General features: G+C 38.9%; 1 protein-coding gene across 3 annotated transcripts in view; it reads right to left on the reverse strand.

Annotated features, from left to right (window-relative positions):
- Positions 1-26,949, reverse strand: part of LOC127439857 (cell surface glycoprotein MUC18-like) — a 90,225-nt gene that overhangs the window by 12,107 nt on the left and 51,169 nt on the right. For 2 of the 3 annotated variants that reach the window (XM_051696120.1, XM_051696121.1), the window contains exons 2-9: positions 10,472-10,596; positions 10,146-10,371; positions 8,706-8,776; positions 8,509-8,596; positions 3,408-3,587; positions 2,699-2,826; positions 1,204-1,351; positions 102-217 (exon numbers count right to left, since the gene is read on the reverse strand). In XM_051696120.1, the coding sequence (XP_051552080.1) occupies positions 102-217; positions 1,204-1,351; positions 2,699-2,826; positions 3,408-3,587; positions 8,509-8,596; positions 8,706-8,776; positions 10,146-10,371; positions 10,472-10,596 (1,082 nt within the window). The remainder of the gene's footprint in view (positions 1-101; positions 218-1,203; positions 1,352-2,698; positions 2,827-3,407; positions 3,588-8,508; positions 8,597-8,705; positions 8,777-10,145; positions 10,372-10,471; positions 10,597-26,949) is intronic. The other variant, XM_051696122.1, reaches the window with a different exon arrangement.

Raw genomic sequence — 26,949 nt, forward strand, 5'->3', positions numbered from 1 at the left:
TTTAAAAGAAGCTATAAAGCACAAACAGAAAGTGAATGAGAATGTCTAAAGTGCTGAATGGAAGTGTGAATCTGTGAATGGGGAATTCATTTCAGTGTTACCTTAAACCACACAGTAGAGGTCTCTAAAGATGACAGCGCATTGCAGGTGGCTGTCAGACTCTCCCCTTTCAGCATGACCTCTGAGTCTTTGGGCACCACCACAGCTGGGTCCAGATCTGCACAAACACACATAAACAGTCAACAATTCAGAGTTAAAACCTTGTTGTGAGAATTGACTAATTTATTACAGCCTTAAAATCAACTTGAGAGAACGTGTTCTCTTCTGACAGTGGATACTATCAATGCTTTTGTGTTAAGACCTAAGTTCTCTTTGTATGCTCTCCTTGATAATGAATATTACAATTTTGTGTTAATAAAGGTCTATGGAATCTATGGAACACAAAACAATTACATTACAGAACTCCCAAATTAGGCACTGAATAGCTACTTAACAGAGGTGTAAAAGCTTGTTCTGACAATAATTCAATTCGATTAATAAGCAAGGGACGAATGTCCCTCCCTCTCGTCATTGTCGCCCCACCTCTGAGGGCCGTCCTTCAGCCAGGCTCACAACGGGAGTGGGCAGGATAATTAATAAGCCTTGTTTGGGCAGCGGGGAAATGAGGCACACCTGATTGTGTGTTTATCCTCATCACTGCTGCCAATAAAACATAGAGCGCCCCTCTTCTCGGGAGGCCGGCTTCTATTCTCCATGTGTGCACACACTGGCATCCTCATAGGCCCAGGAGCAGATCGGAGAGTGTTCAGCTGAGTTAGATGCGTTGCCGGACCCGCTTCTTGGACCCCCGGCACTAATTAGATGCGACACCAGGGAGGACAGCACGTGTTGCGGCCAACGGGCTAGAGGCTGGTCCGCCTTCCCCTCTCACCTGCCGCGGGCCTGGGAAGACAGGCCGCCAAGGACGGCGCTGCCCCACGAGCCTCGGACCAAGGTGGGGAGCGCGTGCTGCCGTCGGACCACCTGGGCCATTCCATGGACACTCCCCAACCTACACGGAGCCCCGTTTTACCGCAAGGATGCCAGATTACATTAACACATTAAATACAGAACACACTACTGAATGTAGGGACTGCTGAGTAGATTTATAGTGAGAGTGCAATGTGGTATATGACTGGGACTGCGGTAAGCTGAATAACTCACAGTGTACTGTGAGCTGCATGGTCTCCACCACCTCATCCTCATCCAGTGCATCCTGGTCCAGAGAGTGACATTCATACACACCGCTGTCTGCCCGAGACACCGCCTTCAGAACCAGCAGACCCTGAAAGGATTCCAGCTCCACATCGGACTATTACAAAGACAAAAAATGTCTAATGTCTATTACACTGAAATTAAGAGGCATACACTCATTTGAGGTTCCCTTAGAGCTTCTTAACTAATCTAAAGTCACTTTATAGAGCTGCATGTTTCTGAATTTCACTTAAAACCTGCCACAATTTAGTTATAGAAGTATACTGGACACAACAGCAATCCAGAATCCCGTGAGTAAGCATTGTTACTCATTTCATATGTGAATAGTGTGATTACACACAAGTTTTTAGGTACAGTACCAAAAAACCTGTTGTTCTAAACATCAGAGAGAAGGTGGATAATGGTCGTGAAAAACTCTCGTACAGCTGTTATTGGTGCAGTAAACCTTGACCAACATTAAAGGGATAGTTCACCCAAATATGAAAATTCTCTCATCATTTACTCACCCTCATGCCATCCCGGATGTATATGACTTTCTTTCTTCTGCAGAAAACCAGATTAAGATTTTTTGAAGAATGTTTCAGCTCTGTAGGTCCATACAATGCAAGCGAATGGTAACCAGAACTTTGAAGATCCAAAAAGCACATAAAGGCAGCATAAAAGTAATCCATACAACTCCAGTGGTTTAATCCATGTCTTCTGAATCTAATCGGTTTTGGATGATAACAGACCAAAATGTAACTACTTTTCACTATAAATCTCCACCTTTGACCAGCTCTGACCATTAGGTGGTGAAATGCATGAAGAATCTGAATTGCCAAAAAACAAAAGAAGAATTTGGAAGTGAAAGTGAAGATTTATAGTAAAAAAATATTTAAATATTGATCTGTTTCTCACCCACACATATCATATCGCTTCTGAAGACATGGATTAAACCATGTCATATGGATTACTTTTATGCTGCCTTTTTGTGCTTTTTTGAGCTTCAAAGTTCTGGTCACCATTCACTTGCACATATGGACCTACAGAGCTGAAATATTCTTCTAAAAATCTTTGTTTGTGTTCAGCAGAAGAAAGTAATACACATCTGTGATGGCATGAGGGTTAGTAAATGATGAGAGAATTTTCAATTTTGGGTGAACTATCCCTTTAAAAGTGGACCTCAAGGGTAAAATGTATATTAGTTAAGTTTTTCAAGTTTTTATTAATACGTTTTTCAAGTCAGTATGCTAAACTAACCATTCAACATCCATATTTAGAAGTCATTCTACAGTCATTTGCATTCAAGATACGATAAAGTTACATAAAGTCAGTTAACTCTGTTCATATCAAGCACATTGTCTGGGCCAGGTGTCGCATATGCATGCTTTTCTCAATGCTTTACAGCCTCCCATCCAGAAAGAAAATGGTCAGAATAAAAGAAAAAAAGTGAGTTCATTCTCACTTGTTCTCGGCTGAAAGTGATGGGTGCTGGGGGGTTCCCGTTGCCTTGGCAACGGATCTCCACTGTGTCCCCCTCTTTGACCAAGCCCTCAGGCAATTCTCTCCACAGCTCGACGCTGGTCGTTGGGTCTACAGGACATACGCACATACAAAAAGACCCAGAGGCCATGAATCATAGTGCATTCAGACAAGTCTTGCCAGGGCAACGCAATTCTTACAATTTAGTCAGCACTGACAAAGCAAAGAATTTTGTAGCCATGTCATGACAAATGCAGCTCTACTTTGAAGTAAGATAAGTAAAGTTGAAATAATCTGTTACACGTGACTTTTACTGAAGTTATCTGGAAGACATAAAACATGAAACTTTTGTGGAACTGCAGGTCCTACTTTGTCCAAACCAGATGTGTCTCAAACTTTTCGGCATCAAATCATTTTTCTGTCCACAATGAAAGTCAAAAAGCTGTGTGAAGGGACACATCACAGCCATTCAGAACATATATGATGGAACAGGACTTTAGACCAATAAGATTTCACTGTGTGCAGAGCCCAGCACAACATACAGAAATAGAGAACAAGAGACCAACAATACTGTATGTTATATTGCCTGCCACATCGCTTTTTTGTGTTGAGTCTGGTTAGGGCAAGTCATAATAACGCACTTTGCTAGAACAAATGACTGACAGAGAACATCCAATCAGAAAAGGACTCACAATGAACAGTAATGTTGACTCCTTTGGACTCGGATGTCCTGACAGCTCCTGGGACAAAGTAGCTGACCTCACAGGAAAAGTGGACATCCTTGTCTTCCTTAATCACTTTATAATGCAGATCACTCTGAACGGTATACAGACCACTGGATTCCTTCATGACTAGAGTTACAATGTTCACCACTGAGATCATCACAAACAGATACACACATACACATTAATGGCAACAGAGCTCAATTTGCAATTGTGATATACACCTTCCAGCACCAATTTAAAAGTGTAGTTAACCCAAAAATGAGAATTCTCTCATCATGTAATCACCCTCATGTAATCCCAGATGTGTATGACTTTCTTTCCTCTGCTGAACACAAATTAAGATTTTTAGAAGAATATCTCAGCTCTGCAGGTCCATACAATGCAAGTGAATGGTGACTAGACATTTGTAGCTCCCAAAATCACATAAAGGAAACATAGACGTAATCCATACGACTCAGGTGGTTTAATCCATGTCTTCTGAAGCTATATAATAGGTGTGGGTGAGAAACAGAACAATTTTTATGTCCTTTTTTTACTCTAAATCTCCACGTTAACTTTCATTTTCATTTGTGAAAGTGAAGCTAAACAGGCACCACATGTGACATTCAGATGTAAAAGTGAAAGTGGATTACTTCTATGTTTCCTTTATGTGATTTTTGGAACTATAAAGGTCTGATCACCATTCACTTGCATCGTATGGACCTACAGAGCTGAGATATTCTTCTAAAAATCTTTGTTTGTGTTCTGCAGAAGAAAGAATGTCATACACATCTGGGATGGCATGAGAGTGAGTTAATCATGAGAGAATTTTCATTTTTGGGTGAACTAACCCTTCAAGGTGGTATTGCTTCTTAGGCCATAATAGCTGGATTTATGCTGGTCCAAGGTGATCTAACAGCTTTAATGTACGAAACCAGGACAAAACCAGCAGTCCAGCTCATGAACCAACTTGACCAGCTTGGACCAGCTATTGACTATAAATGACCAGCTAGGACCAGCTAGAAACCATGTAAAGCCAGCTACCACCTAAAAGTCAACACGAATCAGTGTTTGTAATGCATTTTACTTCAGTAATGTGACATATTTTGGAGTGACACAGGATATTCTATGAGAAAAAAATAAAGGGTGGGATTTAAATTGATTGGATCATGGTTGGAGGTAGAGGTCTGCATTCCCGCGGAACTCCCACAGGACCCGCCGGACCCAATTAGATTCAATTTTCGAGTTCAAAGCGGACTGGACTTATAGTTGTGTGCGGAAGCATGCTGTCAGAGAAGAGCCTGAAAAATCCAATGTAGACATGTTCTTTTTATATATTATTAATTTCTGATGCAAAACAAAACAATAATAATTATTTTGCAATTAATTCATTTTTGATAACAATAAACTGAAAATGTGCACACAGCATGTGCATCAAATAATCCAGTATTTAGAGCAGGCTATGCAGGTAGTCAACGGGGCTTTAGAAAAATGGAAGAGCAAAGAGTGCTGCGTTCCATTCTGAAGTGATCATCCCTATGCCCTATTCTCTTCGAAGACTTTACCATCCACTGTGAGAGCACTGAAAGACTAAAAGGTGTGGGGCTCAAAAATATGAGTCATTAGGGACTCAATTTTAAAGTCATTTTTATTGGAAATTCAGTATGAAGCAATCTTACTGCATGACTATCATGATTGTTCTCCCTTCAAAAGGCCCTTCGGAGGGTGATTTATCTGTGTCAACAAAGGATGTGAAACTCGGACAGGAAAATGGTCAGTTTAGTGTTAAGAAATCAACCTCAGGCAAGTCGGATGGGCATCATTTCACACGTCATCTGATAATAGCAATAACAGAAAAATAAAACGTTACTTGTGTACAACTGTTGTCTATTTGTATGGCTTTTGCCTACATGCAGGGTTGCGGGAATGGGAGTGGTTGGGAAGAAATTCACTACGAGTGGGTGAACATGGGAGTAAAATTCAGCGGGAGCGTTCGTGTGTGGGATAGAAACTTGCGGGAGCGGGAGAGTGCGGGATGGAAAAAACAGTCCCGCGAAGACTTCTAGTTGGAGGTTTGAGGGGAGGCTGAAAAATAAGAGGGCTTGGTGATGTCGGGCAAAAAAATGAAAGTTGATTCAGAGGCAGAGCAAGTTAGTAGATTTTGATTTAAGTTTTTATGTGGACAGATATATAATTCACAGTAAGACCAGGAATGGGAGACTATGGCAAATATCATTTTTGCTTTCACATTTTCTCTTTTTTACACATTTGCACTTCATAAAAAGAAAACGTCACTATTACATTTCCACAACTTTCAAAATTAAGAAAAAAATTCAGAGCAATGGATTAGGACTGTCAGAAGAGCGAAGATGACAAATTTACTGTCACGCTCTCAGCAGCTGTATTAGAAACCTCATCGTATCTGTGGTACATCGCAGTCTGTGAAAAGGGTCCATTGGGGCAATTTTGTTTTCATGTTAAAATTAAGCTGCTGGATTTTTGAACAGCCATACTGTTGCTGTTCTTGAGTCATGTATATTTACGGTGGCCATGAAATGCAAAACAAAACAAGAAATCATAAAACACAATGGCAAATCAGATAACAAAAGAGCAAATCAGAAAACACAACAGCGAATCCAGAAACAAAACTACAAGTTAGAAAGCACAACAGCAATTCAGTCGAAACGGCAAGGGTAGGTTCCATAGCTTCTGTGTGAATGAGACCTAGACATTTCTTCAGGATTGGTTCACTGATTATATCAAAATCCATGCCAAAAGGTCACTGACTGAAAAACGAAATCATTTGAAGAGTTTTCTCTCTCGGGAAAACAGTAACATGAAACTTTATAAAACAGAGAGTAAAAACAGCGAGTGGGAAAAGTTCGTTTTAGGTACAATGTTCATCTGTGGTCTCACGGTTCATCTAGTGCATATGTGACCGTCTTAAAGTCCACAAACTGCGCTAAAACTTTGGTGCCGTCCAAGCTTTCATACAATTTGCATGTTCTAACTTGCAAAAAAACCCTGTTGTAAAAAAAATAAATAAATAAAATAAAAAATCTAAATTATAAATGTTCAGGTTGCTGCCAATGAATAGATTTTCCAAGTATATCTAATTATATGGATACAGTATTCAATTCTTTTAGAAAAAAAAACATCACTAAAATTAATCAAAATGTAATTTTTACATTACAAATGTTGTAGCAGGCTGCCATTGGTGTGAATGACTAACTTACATTGTTTTTTTTTTTTTGTTTAGTTTTAATTTGCTTTATTATTATTATTATTATTTTTTTTTTTTAATATAATTGAATACTGTATATGTACAATTCAACATCCTTGGAAAATCTGACATAGAGTAAGTCAGCATATCTAATAGTGGCCTTCTACAACCTTTACAATCTGAAAATAATATCTTGGTAAAATTCTGCAATTTTTTTTTCTAAAATAATTGAACACTGTACTCATTATTGGACATGCTGGCTTCAAATGTAGAAAGTGAGCCATCACGCCAGCAGTCTACTACAACCTTTAGAATGAGAAAATGCTTATTTAATAACAGTGTTTGTTATGTTAAAATATGCAAGTCAATCGAATGAATGCTTGGACACTGGCGTTTTAACGCAGTTTGTGGAATTTTTAGACGGTCCCTTACACGTGGAAGATGAACACTGTACCTAAAACTATCGTTTCCAGCTCACTGTTTTTGCTCTCTGTGTTATAAGGTGTCCCATTACTGTTTTACTGAGTGACAAACTACTCACAATTTTCAGTAATTGAGCATTTGTAATCAATTTTGATATAATCACACAAGTGGGCAGAGAACCAGTCCTGATGAAAGGACTTTCTCCACACTGCCAATCAGGTGAGAAGCTATGGTACCTACCCTTTCCGTTTCGACTGAATTGCTGTTGTGTTTTCTGACTTGTTGTTTTGTTTCTGGATTTGGTGTTGTGTTTTCTGATTTGCTCTTTTGTTATCTGATTTGCTGTTATGTTTTCTGATTTGTTGATGTGTTTCTGAATTGTTATTTTGTCTTTGGATTTGCCGTTGTTTTTTGTTGTTTTTTTTGTTGATTTTTTTTGCACTTCACAGCCACCGTATATATTACTTATATTCATTAAAATTAATATTAACTTAAAAAGGCATATGAACTGAATTATATAGCAAAGGAAACTTTTTGTAGTAATGAGGACAGAAAGATAGATAGATAGGAAGAATGATAATTCTCTCATCATTTACTCATCAAATTCACATGACTTTCTTTTCCCTGCAGAACACAAAACAAGATATTTTGAAGGATGTACAGCATGATGTGTTTTTGTCCATACTAAGTCAATGGGGTCCAAAACGTTCAAGCTCCAAAGAGGACATAAAAGTAATCCATATGACTTGAGTTGTTTAATCCAAGTCTTCTGAAGCGATAGAATTAGTCCTTTTCACTATAAACTGAAACACAGTGCAGACTTCAAGATGGTGATGCTTTGAGGCTGCATGAATTTTCCAGGCACTCAATCCCAGTTACATTATACATCAATAAGACGTTGCATTTTCATTTCTAGTGTTTATCACCAAACTTTTGGTGACTGCAGTACATTTAAAAGTATCCCAAACAAACTCAACCAACAACTTTCATTTTAACTTGTGTCTGCATTTCAAAATAGCCCAACTGGACGTGAAAACGTTTAACCTGGCACACTGTGTCTGATTTGTGTACAGCGCTCTGTGCATGCTTAAGCGTGTGGAAGTGTGTGAACTAGCTATAAATGAATACGATTTATAGTTAAGAAGGACTTAAATTTTGGTCTGTTTCTAACTCAATGCGATTGTATCATTTCAGAAGACATGGATTAAACCACTGGAGCCGTGTGGATGCTGCCTTTATGTCCTTTTTAGAGCTTGAACATTTTAGGCCCCATAGACTTACAGTGTATGGAGAAAAACACCTCAAACATCCTTCAAAATATCTTTGTTTGTGTCCGTATAAGAAAGAGAGTCATTCGAGTTTGATGAAAGAATGATAATTTTTGAGTACACTATCTATTTAGGTTTACACAAGGTGCATGTGAAACATATAAATGTTACTCACAGCCATTAACAGGGTGAATGGGGATGTGATCACGGTACCATGTGATGTTTGGTTTGGGGAAGCCGTCTCTGGTCTCACATGATGCAATCTAACCAAATAAAAGACAAGTCAGCTTAAACTCACCAGATACATAATTGACTTGTCTATTAAATAACAACTGAATATGCACACAGGGCAAATTTGGGTGTATGACATACCTTAGCTGGAGAGTTTCCAGACACAGAAATTCCAGACAGAACACCTTCAATCACAGGAGGCTCCGGAGGGGCTGAAAATGACAAGTAACACCATCATTTATTTATTTATTTTTCTCCCCTTTTCTCCCCAATTTGGAATGCCCAATTCCCAATGCGCTCTAAGTCCTCGTGGTGGCATAGTAACTCGCCTCAATCCAGGTGGCGGAGGATGAATCTCAGTTGCCTCCACGTCTGAGACCGTCAACCAGCGCATTTCATCACGTGGTTTGTTGAGCGCGTTACCGCGGAGACGTAGCGCGTGTGGAGGCCCACGCTATTCTCTGTGGCATCCACGCACAACTCACCACGCGCCCCAACGAGAGCGAGAACCACATTATAGCGACCACGAGGAGGTTATCCCATGTGACTCTACCCTCCGTAGCAACCAGGCCAATTTGGTTGCTTAGGAGACCTGGCTGGAGTCACTCAGCACGCCCTGGATTCGAACTCGCGACTCCAGGGGTGGTAGGCAGCGTCAATACTCGCTGAGCTACCCAGGCCTCCATAACACCATCATTTTTAACAAGTTTACACCGTGTCTTAACCAGGCATGATGCGTCAACTTTTGAACGACAAGTAATTTCTCTGTTAACACTGAAAGTGAAAATGTTGTGAGATGCGACAAAATCACTCATATCACTGCCAGTCAGGTCATATCTGATTTAGAATTTTGGGCCAATGAGATTTCACTACAGGTAGAGCAACAAAGAAAGGCAACCAGAAGTAATTTTTCAACCAGCCAAATTTTTCTCATTATTTGATCGGATTTCCAAATGTTACAACATAATTACACAAAATTAAATTAAACAAGCAATATAACCGTTTTTATTTCCAAAACAACACATGGGCATCACTCGCTAAATTAATCATGTAAAGTGATGAGGTCATGTGACAAATGTAGTGAGGTCACGTGATAATGCAGCATACAATGGAATAATGCCTACTGTTTCACTCTGTCTACACCAGATGCAAGTGGTTGACAGTAAACGGATGCCCCATTCTATTTTGCGCTGTATGTGCTGGCACTACTCTTGCCAACAAGAAGTTAAAAACCGTTTAGAACATCCGCTTTGACGTGTCCAGTGTAGACAGCCTCAAGCGCAACATCGCTCGTGTCCGGCGAAGACAGGGTGTTTCACTTACTATTCTTAAAAATAGCAGGCAGTAGAACCTACAGTGTACAGTATATGCACAGTATTCAGAAAGTAGTACAATAATAATCTATTCCAAACAAATCCACAGAAAACAAGCAACCAACAACATTTTGCAGTTGTGGTTGGTTAGGACAGAATCTCTGATTAACGTTGAAGTGATTTAGCATTTATTGTTTGTTTATCACGTCATAACTACAGTAGTTAGGACACAGTGTTATGAGAATGTTCTGGAACAGAAGAACCTTACCAAACACCCTTAAGAGCGTCTTGCCCTCTCCGTTGCCAGCTGCCATCCCACTGACCTGGCAGAAGAACTCTCTCTCATCAGATAGTTTAACATCTTGAACGGTCAGAGTTTCTCCATCACTGTTTGACCTGACAGTGATCCGATTGCTGTAGCTTGTGTTGGTATCAACCTTCTGCATAGTCAGGTCGCTGTAGGAGATCCTCATACGATTACCTCCAGAAACCCGCTGACGAGGATGAGAAATGGAATTTAGTGTTCAATATGTGCTTTATCAGCAATGCATTGAGTGTACAGACTGAAAGTGCGTGAGAGATTTTTGGACTCACCACAAACCACTGCACCATCACCATACTTGGGTTCTCGGTGAAGGTGTACAGGCAGGGGATCTCTGCAGTCTCGTCCATATAAACCTCTACAGTGTCCTCCATCCTCAGATCCACCAGCGCCCAAGCTGCCAAAGACAAACACATTGAGCTGCAGTGCTTCAGGCAACATTAAAACAAAGGCTGCATAATCAACACAACATTAAACAAGCTTTCAAAGCATTTAATTCAGAGTGTGTGCTAATGTTTAAGTCACAGCCTTTAGAGCAGGGGTGGGCAATTATTTTGGTAAAGGGGCCACATCGGGCTTTAAGTAATACATAGGGGGCCACATTGTATCTACTCCTTTTGAGATAGAAAGTTCCGCATCGATTTGGTTCTTGTATCTTTTAAGCCCAGAAATAGTTGTGTACTTAATTTTCTGAAGTGTATATGTGACGGATGGGACTGGGGTCTGTTTTACAAAACAAAACAAAAAACAATTATAGCACTTTTAATGTTTGTCGCAAAGCGAGCCAGTTTACTTATTTTATTCTCAAAACATTACTCGTTTACGTGCTAAAAGGGTCATGATGCGTGTCTCGTCAATGGTTTGGCTTTCCATTTAGCACACAACTGAATAAAACAGGCTTCATGAGCAGGGCCGTAGCTGGGTATTCTGGGGCCCCTGACTTTATATTGCTTTGGGCCCCTTTCCTATTAAAAAATACAGTTTAGAATTTAGTGTGGGGTCCCCCTGGACCTGTGGGCCCCTAGAATCATTACCACCTTTCACCCATCTAGCTACAGCCCTGTTCATGAGTATGATAAATGATTACTTCAACATTTCTAAATTACTCAAATAAAAAAATACATATTCATCCGTCGCTTGCTTTTGCTCGTGAGTCAATGATTACCCCTCCGAATGTCAATGATGATCTTTGTTTATATTTTATTAAAGTTCATCACTGAGAAGGTTTGCTCACAAACTTAGTAGCACCAAGCAGCCTCGAGAATGGACACGGGGTGTTGCTAAGTATGTTCAAGGGGAAAGCGAGAGCAAGAAAGAGCGCACTTGCATGCATGGTTGCCAGACTGCACAAAATAAGTATAACATTAGGATACTGCAAATTTGTCCAAGTATAAATCTCTAATTAGGGGGATTTGCATCTCTTATCTGGCAACCCTGAGCATGTTAAATGCTTGTGGAAACGCGTTAGATCCCAATGCAAGATAACTGAATTATCCACTGAAAAAAAAAAGAACGCTTTTAGGATAAATGAGCCGCGGCCAGATTAAACCATGTGGAGGGCCGGATCCGGCCCGCGGGCCATAAATTGCCAATGTGTGCTTTAGAGGGAACTTAATCACAATTCTATTAATGAGTTAAGCAACAGTCCAACAGAAAAACACTCTCTATGTTGAAGCTGTCCAGGGTCATTTGAAGTCTGTAAATGATGACTAGACCCATGGAGAATCTGTGCAACTATTTTCACATTTTCTGCGCTGATTGTGGGAGAAAATTTGTGGAATCTTACATAATTTATTTACGCAATATGGTAGAATCAAATGTGTTAAACAGAGCTGCCTGAGACTTATTGGTCAATGAAAAAAAAATATTCAAAACTCTTTCAAAATGCAATTATAATAAGAAAAGGCACATTACTTAAAACAGCATCTGTAAACCCGTTATACTTTTGTAATGTGACGTATTTCCCCATGAAGCAAGATATTCAACGAGAAGGATTTTATCCATCAGAAATTAATTGGATCATGAAAAATGGGCGTACCATACCAGTTTGCAGTGAACTGTGAAGGAGTACTCCCCTCCTGAAACACCACTGGCAGCCTTGGTGAGGTCAGCCGGAAAGGAAAAAATTCACATTTTCAAAATATATTAGTCACTGCATTGTTTGAACGACTCGTTGACAAAGGAAGTCCTGTCTTTTTAGGCTGGTTTCGGCTTCACTTGACCCTGATCTGACACATTTCTTAGGGGCATTTCTTCAAGCTGTTAAAAATAAAAAATAAATAAATATAAAAAAAAATTTAATACCGCAGCTAAAAATATAATAAAATTAGGGCTGCCAATTTAACACGTTAATTTAATGTGATTAATTCTATAAAAATAACCTGTTAAAAAAATTTACATTTTAATCAGGACCCGTGAATTGTATGTAAATTCCGTGTTTTCCTACTATAGGAGCAATTCAAGCTTAAAGGAACATTCCGGGTTCAATACAAGTTAAACTCAATCGACAGCATTTGTGGCATAATGTTGATTACCACAAAAATTATTTTGACTCGTCCCTCCTTTTCTTTCAAAAAAGCAAAAATGGAGGTTACAGTGAGGCACTTACAGTGGAAGTGAATGGGGCCAATTTTTGGAAGGTTTAAAGGCAGAAATGTGAAGCTTATAATTTTATAAAAGCACCTACATTAACTCTTCTGTTAAAACTGGTGTATCAATTTAGCTGTAAAGCTGAGATTTGTAAAGATGGGATTTGTTGACAACATCGTCATGGCAACAAAGTTGTAAAATTGGATATAACATTTACACAGAAAATGTTAGTAAGTGATTTTATCACACTAAAATCATGTTAACACGCATACTGAATACATTTATGGCTATACTTTTTAAACAGTGAATATTTTAATGTTCCAAAATTGTCCCCCATTCACTTCCATTGTAAGTGTCTCACTGTAACCAAGAGTTTTGCTTTTTTTTAAAGAATAGGAGGGACGAGTCAAAATTCATTTTTGTGGTAATCAATATTATGCCACAAATGCTTTCAAATGAGCTTAACTTGTTTTGAACCCGGAACATTTCTTTAAAGTTTATGCGTTTTTGTGAGCCTCGTCAGTAGGGGGCAATTGAGCGCACCTAAAAAACCTTACAAGCAGCGCAGCACAGCACAATACAGTATATTGACTTCTAAAGCCACTCTATTCAATGCTTTACTCATCTGCCACAATAATGCAATATATTTCAATCTGATTATCTGAATTATTATACTTTTTATAAGCCCAACACTCTATATTCATATATACTGTATATACAAGAAAAAACTCTATGTTCTAGTCAACCTCACTGGTTAACCATGAAGATTAAGAAGGACACTTTTATTTTCTGGAATAACTTGTAATAATGAATCATGCACAATAAAAACAGGAACACGTACTTAGTAAGTACATTTAATTTTATTTCAAGCACACATTTTTTTCTTTGGAATAACACACTGATGAATCGTGCACAAGAAGACCAGGAACATGTACTAAGAAAGTAAAATCAATCTTATAATTTCACGTCTTTATCATTATCATGACTTTAACAAACATGCAAGGTTAAGGGATGTTCGTGGAGGACAGGTGTTCAAATTCTGCGGAAACCTGCAAAGCTTTCTGCAGTATTCCGTGAACGCACAGTCAATGCAGGTTTACTAATGAGAGACAATCAGTGAGTCACTGTCTTTGTTGTTATCCTGTGGTGGTTCTTATCAGGTATGACAAAAACCACAAGGAATCAGGCCTGGATATTTGGGTTGGTTGCCAGGGTGGGCCAACCTCATGACTGGGTGTGTCTAGACAGAGGTGTGTCTGTCCCTGTGAATTCCCCTCAGTGGAGCTGGGCCTGTATGGAATAATTTACTACACTACTTGTGGGGGTAAATATGGTTAAATGTGTTCAGTTGAGCTGAAAGTACTAAACTCTTGGTAGCTGAGAGCATTACCAAATTAGTCAAAATATTTCTAAACAAATAGTGCTGTAGAATTTTACAGGTATGCAGAAGTCTGCAGGTGTGGATTCCACGCAGGTCTACTGATGACCCACATTTGTAGATGCATTGATCTTGCAGTAACTAAAAGCTAAAATGCTTTGGCACAGCTTCACTTGGTTGGCAATATTAGGTTGAAGAATGTACCAGGCAACCATGCCAAATCAGCACTGACCGTGTCATAGAAAAATAGGCAAAATAACATACTCCATTCCAGTCTGACAACCATCAAAAATCTATGCCAAGCTGTTGCATATTATGACTCTCGAAAGCATTTTCATGGAAGGGATAAAACACAGTCCATTAAGTTGCTTCATAACACAAAGTGAATTGTCTTTGCTGGAATATGAAAACCATTAATATGTGTGTCTGCACCATGCAATAAAAGCTTTCAATGGACAGTTCACTCAAAAATGTCATTTACTCACCCTCATTACAAACTCGTATGCCTTTTGGATTTCTGTAGAACAGGGTTGTCAAACTTGGTTTGTCAAAAAGTTTAGCTCCAACCCTAATTAAACACACGTGAAGCAGCTAATCAAGGTCTTCAGGAGTGCTTGAAGAATACAAGGAGGCATTTTGGAACAGGGCTGGAACTCAACTCTGCAGGGATGTGGCCCTCCAGGAACTGAGTTTGACACCCCTGCTGTAGAACATTTCTGTAGAAACAAAATGTTCTCCAGACTACTCTTTTCCATACAATGACAGTGAGTGGGGCACTGGGGCTGTCAAGCTTCAAAAATAAACATAAAAGCACCATAAAACAGCATATAAGTGGTGCATATGACTAGTGAGCTATATTCCAAGTCTTCTGAAGTTATGCAATAGCTTTGCGTGAAGACAGCACTGCAATTTTCTTATTTGCACCAGAGATGAGATTTTACACCTATGATATCAAACACATTGCACAAAGCTTTCATATGGCTTTAGAACACTTGAAATACAGTGTATTAATTGTATAGGCTACTTTTATGGTGCTTTTTTTTTTCATTTATGGACCTCAACAGTCCCAGTCCCTATTCACTTTCATTGCATGGAAAAGAGCTGCTTTGACATTCGTCTAACTTTCTTCTTTTGTTTTCCAGAAGAAAGTAAGTCTAAAGTTTGGAGAGACTTAAGGGAGAGTAAAAGATAACAGAATTTCCATTTTTGGATTAACTATTCCTTTTAAAATTCTCCCTCTGCTTACTTTCTGTGTGCCTCTATTGTGGCAACACTGAGGTTTTGAGTGGCAGACACAGAACTGCCAGGGGCTGCCACCACAACAACTGAAATAACACAGACTTGTGTGTGATGATTATATGTGAGCAGCTCCGCTTTGACAGCACACCTCCCAGTGAAGCGCATAGAGAAAGAAAAGCATTTTTAAGGCCCAGATTTTGTGAAAATCCTCTTGGGACTCAGATATGACCGATACCTTTCATTTTCTCATCTTCCATTTCTCAGATAGCAGTGATCAAAACAAACGTCCAGCCACTATGACTTTCCAAATGTCACTCTCTGCCCTCAACAGCTTTTTTGTATTAGAAGAAAGCCATTTTTTCTCCTCTCACCCCCTCTATATCTCTGCAACCTGCTCTCTCAGCATGTAGAAAATAGGCCTGGACTGAAAGGATTCCTTTTTAATTGGAAACATCTGGGAAGCTGGGAGCTGGGCTGGTGGGGTGCCGTGGAGATGGGTTATTATGGGATTTCCACATCCTTGGCAAATGACTAGTGGAGAGGAGAGATGTTGGCGAGGGTTCAAGGGTGAAGCGGCTACACAGCAACCCCATCACTCGTTGTGCCCCCCTCTGCAATATGAGGTCAGTGGCACAGCTTCTGCAGGGAAGAAGGGGATCTCGCTATGTCAACAACATCCGAGATGAGTTGCCCTCCGTGATCACACAGGCTTATGGTTTGTTCAATTTCAGCTCAACAAGTGTGTACATTTTTTATGTTAAATTAGTTTGATCCCAGCTGTGCAGAGACAACTATAAGAAAACCTAAGTTCGTAGGTTGATTCCCCTCAAAAACCTTTGGCTCTGTGGCGCTTTCAAAATATATATCTGATTCGACCAGCACGACATAACAACATTACAGGATAATTTAGACAATTTACGCTAATGCCCGCTATAGCGCCCCTTGTGGCAACGCTGAGAATGCAACACATATTTACTGTTTGTCCTGCATTTTGAAACGCTAGAAGCATTTGTGTTCACAAACTTGCACAGAATATGCGGATCACCCTCGCGCTTCAAACGGATGCTGTCCAGTTCAGTCAGTCACAATCACAGTCAGGATGGCTTCGCTGCAGTCTGGATGGATGTATATCTAAGTTGTTTACCTGCTATAATGCTTGGAATTGAATACAGTATGTTGTCTGGTAGAGTTGTAATGTTTTTGTTTACAGTGTTATTAGGCCTACAGTTTCACTTGCTTTATCAACTGCCGTGTTCATTTTTTTATTTTAGTCACAGTTTTAGTCATTTAGTCAGTATTTCATCATGTTATATTCATTAATTTTAGTCAGTTTTACAAAAATGACATTCAATTTTAGTCAACAAATATAATATCTTTTACTTGATGATGTGCAAAATGGACAAAAAATGTCAAACTGTAACAGACCAAACAAATATTCAAATATTTATAAAAACAATGTATGAACATTTTCTAATGTAAACATGTATCAAACATACAGTAGAAATGCTACATACTGTCCTTGTTGTGAAAAACCTGAGCTTTTGAAATAATAATGAATAGACTGAAGTATTAGCTACTTTTAGAAGTTAGCCTACTAGGGGGCCTGGGTAACTCAGCGAGTACTGACGCTGACTGCCACCCCTGGAGTGCTGAGTGACTCCAGCCAGGTCTCCTAAGCAACCAAATTGGCCCAGTTCCTAGGGTGGGTAGAGTCATGTTGGGTTAACCTCCTCTGGTCGCTATAATGTGGTTCTCACTCTCAGTGGGGCGTTTGGTGAGTTGTGCGTGGATGCCGCAGAGAACAGCGTGAAGTCTCCAAACGCGCTATGTCTCCGCGGTAACATGCTCAACAAGCCACGTGATAAGATGTGCGGGTTGACAGTCTCAGACGCGGAGGCAACTGAGATTCATCCTCTGCCACCCGGATTGAGGCGAGTCACTACGCCACCAAGAGGACTTATCGTGCATTCCATTTGTCTCGGAAGTCAGAGCTCCGAGTTATTTTCCAAGTTCTGAGACCGGAACTGACAAATGGAACGCCCCCCCAATGTCAGAATTCCTACTCGGAAAGTCGGACGAACTCAGAGGACCCAGAGTTCAGAAAGCAAGATGGCTGCGAAGACCATCAACTGTAGTATGCTGTGGGTTTAAAGTTTTTTTTTTTTAGCACTTTTGTCTTTTTTGTGTCCAATTTAGTAAGTCGTATACACAATACTGTATTAACGTTGCCTATAGGCATGTTGCTACAATCCTGTTATGTGTGAATTACCACGTAATGTGTTGTTTATAAACTGGTACAGCTAAAATTGGCTAGGTCGCTGCTGCTACAAGAACAATGCCTAACGTTACAAACCGTAAAACCGTTCACACATAAACCCCGTTAGGCAAATTTTTTATTGCAAATATACGTTTGTACTTCCATAGGGCTTTGCCCTTTGTTTACACCGCTGGTTCGATTAAAATGTGGTTAACATGTTTTGATACAATCAAATACACGGAAACATTAACATACCTTCTCCACTTTCTGTCATCTTCCTCGAGGTCTCTTAGGTGAAGGGCATACTTATTTTGTAGCTCTCTGTACTCCAAAAGAGCTAGTGCAACAATTACTTTCCTGGAGGCGTCCATCTTTTTTTCCGACTTGTCGTGTTGTGTGTAATGGAACGCATCCAACTCGGATTTCTTGTTTTTTTTAACGGATATGACGTCGATCCGAGTCCTGAGCTCCAACTTCCGAGACAAATGGAACGCAGCATTAGAGTGCATTGGGAATTGGGCATTCCAAATTGGGGAGAAAAGGGAGAAACAAAAAAGAAAAAAAGAAGATAGCCTACTGTACTACTGTATTCTTCATGCTTTAGAGACTTGAATAGATAGCCTATTACACTGCATGTAGCATGTATCTTATGGAAACAGTGTATTCACAACGCAATTTACACAACGCAAATTACGATTATTCTGACTAGCGCATCATTTAGTTCAAGTTCACATGTTCATTCGTTTCGTTGTGCAGATGTAAGTTGTTCCATAAATGTTGTAGATATATTGAATCTCATGTATAAATAGGATGCGTTTGAAAGCGGTTAATTTGGCCGGTGTTAGCGCGTTCAATTTACACAGCTCAAGCGGAGAAATGCCCAACACACTGGATTAATGGATTAGATGAATCCATATCTAATATCTTCTTCTATTTACAGATTATCAAGATGTTTCTTCTTGTTTATATCTTGCACTTTGAATATCTTGCAGTATAATTTTTAGCATCATATTTGTCAACAGTATGCTTTAATAAAATCATTTAATAATCTTCACGATGTACCTTTTTCGTCTCGTCTTTGTTATCGTAGACGAAATCAAAAAAACCTTTCGTCAACAAACATTTTCATCATTGATTTTGTTGAAAAGATGAATAATGTAAAAATTTGTCTCACACTGAACTCGAATCAGCAGTATCATGAGTTTCACCTCTTAAATTGATAAATATAATACAATACAAATATTAATAGTCAATAAAACACTTGAATAATCATATTAAAATATACTGGTAACTGGTGGTGATTCAGGAGAGTCCCCTGTTCTCTATGTAAAAGCACTTTGAGTGTAGTGTCAGAAAAGGGTACAATTCATTCATTCAAAATATGTACATAGGAGTGTTATTTATGTTCATCAAAGCAAGTAATATTTCATTTTTAAATGTTTAATCATATAACAATTATATCAACATGAAAATAGCACATTATAACTCCTGCTCTGAATATCTTGCAGTCCTGATCACACACAGGCGATGTCCAGGTAACCTCAAATCATGAGATTCAAATGCCAAAGCAGTAGTGTCGAAACACGACGGACGTAAAGTGTTCTTCTGCAAATTGCTTGCAATTTTAAATTTCAACCACAGATGTCGCTAAAGAGCACAAAGTTACTTAGTGCAGCTTTAACTAAGATTAATAAATGCTTAAGTATTGTTCATTGTTACTTCATGTTAACTAATGTTGTTAACTTATGTTACCAAATAGAACTTTATTGTAAAGTGTTACCCTGCACTCTAATAATCATACAGCCTCAATCATCATCTCTGACAGGAAAACTCAGAACCTTCAAAATATCATCCTGAGTTTACAAAAACATGAAAAACCTGTGTCAGTAGCAACACAGATGTCTAGTCAAGATGTGCAGGCATACGCATACATTTACTTAAATGAGGACATACCATAGACTTCTATTTTATATATATATATATATATATATATATATAAGCTACTCATAATTATTATGGCAGACTAACCCTAATCCAAACTCTAATCCTAAAATAATCCTTTTCATTTATAGAACAAAAAGAAACATGTTTTACTTTATTTATGAATCACTTTCACCTTTGAGGACGTTTTTGTAACATTTAGCTAGATTCTAGGGACAATTTTGTACCGAAAGTTGTAGCCTATAGCTAAGTAAACCCACCCACACACAAAGCCTTATTAAACTCACAGTCACATCCCGCTGGTCCCATTCTGGGTTCACACCCCATTTTCAGGGCTGATGGCTTTCTCTCTCCCTCACTCCCTCCCTCTTTTACCCCACCCCAGCCGCGAACATCCGCCCCACTCATTGTGACCAAGACGCTGGCCCTATTTACTCCGAGCTCTCTGTCCTCTATCACAGCTTCACTGAGAGCGCAGAGGCCCCCCGACTGCGTCCATCCACCCATGGTCTTCAAACGTAAGCCATTGTTCCCACACCTGTGGACCAAATCTCCTCTCACCGACTGTCTCCATCTAAAGCACTTATCTTAGTCCAGAACAGTGGTTCTCAACTGATTTTGCTTCAAGACCCAGTTTTTTCCTTCTTTAAGTGGTGATCCAACATGGTACTAAACCCATAACTCATATAGTATCTGGGTCATATTTTATATCATATATTCACCTTGTACAGTTTTGTTAACTGTTTCCAAGAATCAGAGCACGTTGGGGTTGGCATGTGTCTAATCTGACTAGATTTTACTGAGTGACAGATGAATTTGTGGCATAATACCGTGGAGTTTGGTTAAATGCACAGCCTTTGATGTCAACCACAAAAAATACGGTTCCCTATTTTAAATAGACTATAATATAGTAAGTCACATTTTATTATTTACATTTAACATTGTCAAAATTTTGTTTTTTTCCCCTGATGACCGAAACCCTATTAGAACGGACCTGCGACCCAACTTTGGGTCATGACACGTGACCCACCAGTTGAGAACAACTGCTCTAGAACATCCCATATGAGCCCATTCAGGTAAACATGAAGGTTACCAGAAGTTCATTGTGTGTCCTCAAGTTGTGCTTTCCTAAATTTCTCCACTAAATATTTTGAGATAGCCTGGCACAAACAAGTTAACAGTGATTTTTTTTTCCTTAAACACAACTGGATAATCGGATTAGGTTCAGAATATCTTGTCAGATCCCCCTCAGAGGTCTAAGCATGGGCTGCATGATTTTTATCTGAGAGTGATAAAAACAGAGAAAATGAAATTGAATGAGACAGAAGACAGATACCTAAAGCCCACATTTGTCAAAGCACTGTGCTGTGTTATTAACAGTTGGGGCAGTCGGCCCACACACCCTTAGCAAACCCACGGCTGGAAACCACCGGTGAATATTTGGACGTGCTGACAGAGTCTCAAATAACAAGAGTAAGGATGCCTGAAACCACATTGTTTTCACAGAATGATGACTTAGCTTGTGCGTGTCTGTCTGTGTGTGTGGAGTTTGCATGCGTAAGGCAGCAGGGGTACAGGAATTGTGGAAAGCTGAATCAGATTTTGTCCCACTCCTCTAAAAACATGATATTATTCAAAATGGGACAGTTGATAAACACCTAAACAATAGAACCACTAACAATGGGGTATGCCACCCTCATTACAGTGCCACATATACGTTGTGTCCCTGACAATAGTCACAACACCTGTCTGTCTGCTGGGTAACAAAGCAGATGAGCTTCTGTTTCGACTCCAGCTGAGATAAATTACATCTCCAGCTGTGTTTCATTCTTGCTGTGTGACTCTCTAAACTTCAAGACAAACGCAAAAGCCAGCGAGCAAATACAAACTGCCTCCCTCTCAAAGGCGAAACCAGTGAGCTCTGAGAAGACTGTTGATTGAGTCTTCAGTGACCTGTGATAGGAAAATGGACCATATCTATGTCTTTATCATTTGATTACAGAGGGCATTGTGTTGCCACAATGATAACATTTAAACACTGTAGTCTAGTTAAAGGGATAGTTCTGCCATTATTTACAATATAAACACTGAAACATACAATGAAAGCATAAAGTGAAAAGGGGCTGTGAAAATTGAAAAGACAAAAAAGCACCATTAAAGTAGTATAGATAACTTGTGTGCTACATCCAAGTCTTCTAAAGTCATACAGTAGCACTGAGTGGAAAAAGGCGGAAAGCTGTTGTATGGCTTCAGATGACTTGGAATATAGCGCAATATACACCGATCAGCCACAACATTAAAACGACCTGCCTAATATTGTGTTGGTCCCCCTCGTGCAGCCAAAACAGCGCCAACCTGTATCTCAGAACAGCATTCTGAGATACTATTTTTCTCACCACAATTGTACAGAGTAGTTATCAGAGTTACTGTAGACTTTTTTACCTCGCTCATCAACAAGGCGTTTCCGTCTGTAGAACTTTCGCCCACTGGATGTTTTTTTTTTTTTGGCACCATTCGGAGTAAATTCTAGAGACTGTTGTGCGTGAAAATCCCAGGAGATCAGTAGTTATAGAAATACTCAAACCAGCCCATCTGGCACCAACAATCATGCCACAGTCCAAATCACTGAGATCACATTTTTTCCCCATTCTGATGGTTGATGTGAACATTAATTGAAGTTCCTGACCCATATCTGCATGATTTTATGCACTGCACTGCTGCCACATGATTGGCTGATTAGATAATCGCATGGATGATTGTTGGTGCCAGATGGGCCGGTTTGAGTATTTCTGTATTTCAATGTTTATATGAATGAACAACATTTTGTCAAGTCTGTCTCATTATGTGTACTTAGGACTCGTAAGACTTAAATCAGAGTAATTACTGGATGGTTGTTGATATGACAAACTGTAATTAAATATACACATTATGAGTTTTTTGTAATTAAGTGTATTTTATTAAAAATATTTTTTTTTTTGATATTTTAATTAAAAGGTTTGTGTAAACACACCTTTCGCAAGAATCATCTGATCATTTGTTAACTTCTGAGGGCAATGAATCCAATAAGAATTGCATTTCTTATTTCCAAATATTTCTTCCTCAAAAATACTAATTGACTCATCAATAAAACATTACAAAACTGCGATCATTAAGAGTAATCGAAATCCCCAGAAAAGAGCAGCGTGAACTTTTGTGTTCCCGGAGAACAAGAAAGTCTTGGGTTTTGGAACAACATGAGAGCGAGTAAATGATGACAGAATTTTCTTTTTTGGTGAACTAACCCTTTATCTCGTACATTTGGGTTCTGTTCTGTGTTAGCCTAACATGTGAGCAGGCTGTCTTTCAACATGTTGCCCACCCCTTTTGTTTGAGGCCCAGACTGGCACTAATGTGTCACAACAGACCTCCCATATAGATCAAATTAGTACCACAGGGCACCAAACGAGCGTGTTTGATCTCTCCTGTTTTCTCAAAAATAACCTCCGTGTTGAAGGATCCACTGATCTTTGACCATCTTTGTCAATACCTGGCTTTTGATCTTGAAATCCAAGTGAAGTTTGCTAATCTATAGTTTCAGACTTCTAAATCGAGGGTCTTTCCACCTGTTTCTTTAAAGTCTGCTGGGTTAGGAATCCATAAGCTTTGCGAGAGAAAGGCAAAGAGCACTAGAAAGAGGCAAGCATGACAGTCTCTATGAAAGGGAGGGAATCATCTAGCAAAGCCCGCATACACCTTTGATCAAAGAGGTCAATGAGTCACAGCAAAGTGTCTTTAAGGTAAGTCACTCGGCAGCCATCTTGGCAACTCTCCAGGGCAGCTATTGTCTATGAAGCCAATAGGCATATAAATTTAGCTCCTATCTACTTGGATTTATTTCTACTCAATCTAACCCATAAAAAATATTTTCATTGGTGTAACCTAATTTAGTCAGATTAAATAACATTTTTGACTTGAAACCACTTCATTTAGATGTTTCCACAATGAGCATGTTTTTTAGGCTACCTAACATCTAAATGAACTGGTTTGATTAAACTCAGAAATATTATTTAGCATCACTGAATCAACCTGAATGCATTAGGTAACACCAAGAAAACTCATTTTAAGAGTTACATCAAGTAGAAATGTAACAATTGCAGAATTGCACCACTTTTTCAGTGTATCTCCACCAATGCACATCTGATATAGCATAATAAACCTCTATATGTACCTTACACTAACACACAAACAATTCAATCTAGTATAAATGACATCCAGCATCCTTCTCATAATGCAGTGCACACACACACACATGCACGTATGCACACACGCTGAGCCGTGTGGCCTCCTGATCTGTCTTTGTGATTCAGCACAAGCGAACTGGCACAAATCCTCTGAGACGGAGCTTCCTGAGACGGTCATTCAGTGTTTTCCACCTCCCTCCTCCTTCCAATACAAATCCGTCTGAGTGTCTGCTGTCAGGCCTGATCCTCTAAAAACCCTGCTGAAATCTGCAACACTTCACAGCACACATGCAGACAATCAAACTTACACACCTTCACATGTGGACCTGCACAAGCGAGTTCTACCATTGCATGCACAGTCACACAAAAAGGTGACAGGTAACTTTTAAATGCATTACAGTGTTTGCAAGGTAGCACTATATTGACATTCCTCAAATGTTGTTTATTTTTCTACATCTCCACAATTTCCTGCCATTAATTCTGCTCAAAACGTGTACAAACTTTGACTTTGCTTTGTAGATAATTTCAGCCTTAGGTGTGCTATCTATGTTTGGTTTTTTATATATATATATATATATATATATATATATATATATATATATATATATATATATATATAATGTTATACTTTTTAAGAAATTTTTCAAATCAATTTGAAAATCTCTCATTGACTCTAATTGACAGAATGCTCGCCATTCAAATTGCAGGCTAACCAACAGCAATAACGTCATCATACAAACTGAATTTCGATTTGGTCTTCTTACATCTATTTAATTACTACAGATGCCTTTGTACTGCAAAGGTGGAACAGAATTATGTACCATATTATAGCCATATTATGTGCTGATTCTCATGCATAGCCGATAAAAAACTAGATGCATATAGTAAGTGTCAAGACAAAGGCAAATCGCATAACTAAAACCTAAACCCCGATTTACCTAAAACTTTAACACTGTCCTTTCACTGCCTTGCAAGCACTGTCATTTCCTTCTGTAAATGCACATACTGTTTTCTTGGTAGATGGGTCCTATAAAAGTAACATGCATAGAATTTCACAGAAGTATTGCAATTTTAGTACAATGTTGTTGTAGCCATAGTGAACTTTTGTAGGCCATAAAGGCATTTGATCAAGTACCCTTTCTTAATAATGCTGATCTGTGCAATATTTACAATATTAGGGTTACAATGGTAGTCTGCCTCTATCATTAGCGCTTTGTAAACTCCTGTCTTAACAAGCCAGACTTAATGCATCGCTAATTTGCTGTTTGTCCTGACAAGTTTCACACAAATATTGCTGAGCGTGCTTTTTTAAAGAGCAAAATTACTCCCACTGGTGCAGCACGCATCCCCATGAATATTTCAGCAGCCCACAGTCAAGCTGAGCCCCCTTCAAGAGCTAAATTAATGTTTTATTTAAAGACAACACTCTGTAAATATGCTGCAGATCAATATTCTCAAGTGTCCACCAACAGGATCTGCAGTGTGGATTTAAGGCAATCTAATTTAAGAGAATAGATCACCAAGAAATGAAAATTCTGTCATCATTTAAGGACCATCATGTTTCGGAACACAAAAGGAGAGAATAGGCAGAATGTTAGGTAATGACAGTCTCAATCACTATTCACCTTCACTGTTTTGAAAAAAAGAGCAGCGTCAACATTCTTCAAATTTGTTCTTCTTGTGTTCCTCTGTGAATAAATGATGACAGAATTTTCATTTTTGGGTAGACTAACCCATTAAGAGAGAATGTTTTTAAAACCAAAAGCATTATGTTGCAAACTTCTGATGAGCAATAACATCAAATAACTTCTGAATGCATTGAACATTATGGTGATCTCTAAATGGCATTCAATAAAAATGTCAGTGTACTGGTGACAACACTCACTATTATAGTCTAAAATGGCTGATTCTTTTGCATGCCAGATCTGTGTCCCAAGAGGCCAATCAAAACTCAATTAACATAACAAAGAGGGCCAATCATGAATTAAATAGCAACTGCTCTATTACAAGCCCCTGATTAGCTGAGAGGCTGAAGCTATTTGCCCAATGGGGCAGAACCACAAGTGAGAATTCCACTTTAAAACTCATTTTCACATTTGTGTGCCTCAGCAGGAGAATGACAGAATTCTTTAACAAAGGCAATGTTGTGCAACTGCATAGACAAAACTAGATTGTAACATTTTCGGAAAAAATATGTGAGTTGCAAAAGTCGCCACCACAATGCTAGTGTGTTGTGGGTGGTTCACAGAGGGCATTACTGTTTGGTTGCTAGGGTGTTCTTGGTGATTGCTTAGGTGTTGCTAGGTGGTTGCGTACTGAATTAGTAAAAAAGAACTCATCCCCAAGTCTCTATGATATTCTGGTCCCTAGATATATTTCGGGTCCCTCCTTCAAAGTAAGCCTATGGGATTTTCTTATGAGATTTTATTTCTCTGTTGGGATAATTTCATCATCCACCACGCAAAAATTATAAATTTGATCACTTAGAAAAGAAACAGCACACCTCTTTTCAACCAGCTGCACAATTTAAGACCTCATTCATGTCTGCAGTAACAGAAAAGTTAAAGTTTTTTTAGCTAAGTTTAAAGGAATGCTTCAACCAAAAATGACATTGTCATTATTTATGAACTCTCATGTTGCTCCAAACCTGTTTGACTTTGTTTCTTCCATGGAACACAAAATGATTGTTTTTTTCACCCGTCTTTTTGCCACATTATATGAAAGCGAGTAACTGCGGGCTTTCAAGTTCCATAAAGAACCCCATAAAAAACACCATAAAACAAAAGTAAAAGTAATCGACATGACTCGTGTAACATTTTCTAAGTCTTCTTAAGCCATAAAATCACTTTGTATGATAAACAGACCAAAATGTAAATTTCGTAACTGACAGGTGTAATCTGATTACTGTAATCTAATCACATTTTCAGTCTAAAAGTAGTGGAACACATTACATTTTAAATTCTTGTAATCAGATTACAGTTACTGACTTTCAGTTAAGTGAATTACTTTTAAGCGCATTACTTGGGTTACACATATTTCTACATTTGTATTTTTATTTGTGTGCATCAATGAACATGGAGGAAAAATAGACATGATTGTCATGGTCCGGTCACCTTTTCAGGTTGG

This window comes from Myxocyprinus asiaticus, chromosome 4, assembly GCF_019703515.2.
Source record: "Myxocyprinus asiaticus isolate MX2 ecotype Aquarium Trade chromosome 4, UBuf_Myxa_2, whole genome shotgun sequence".
Taxonomy (NCBI): Eukaryota; Metazoa; Chordata; class Actinopteri; order Cypriniformes; family Catostomidae; genus Myxocyprinus; species Myxocyprinus asiaticus.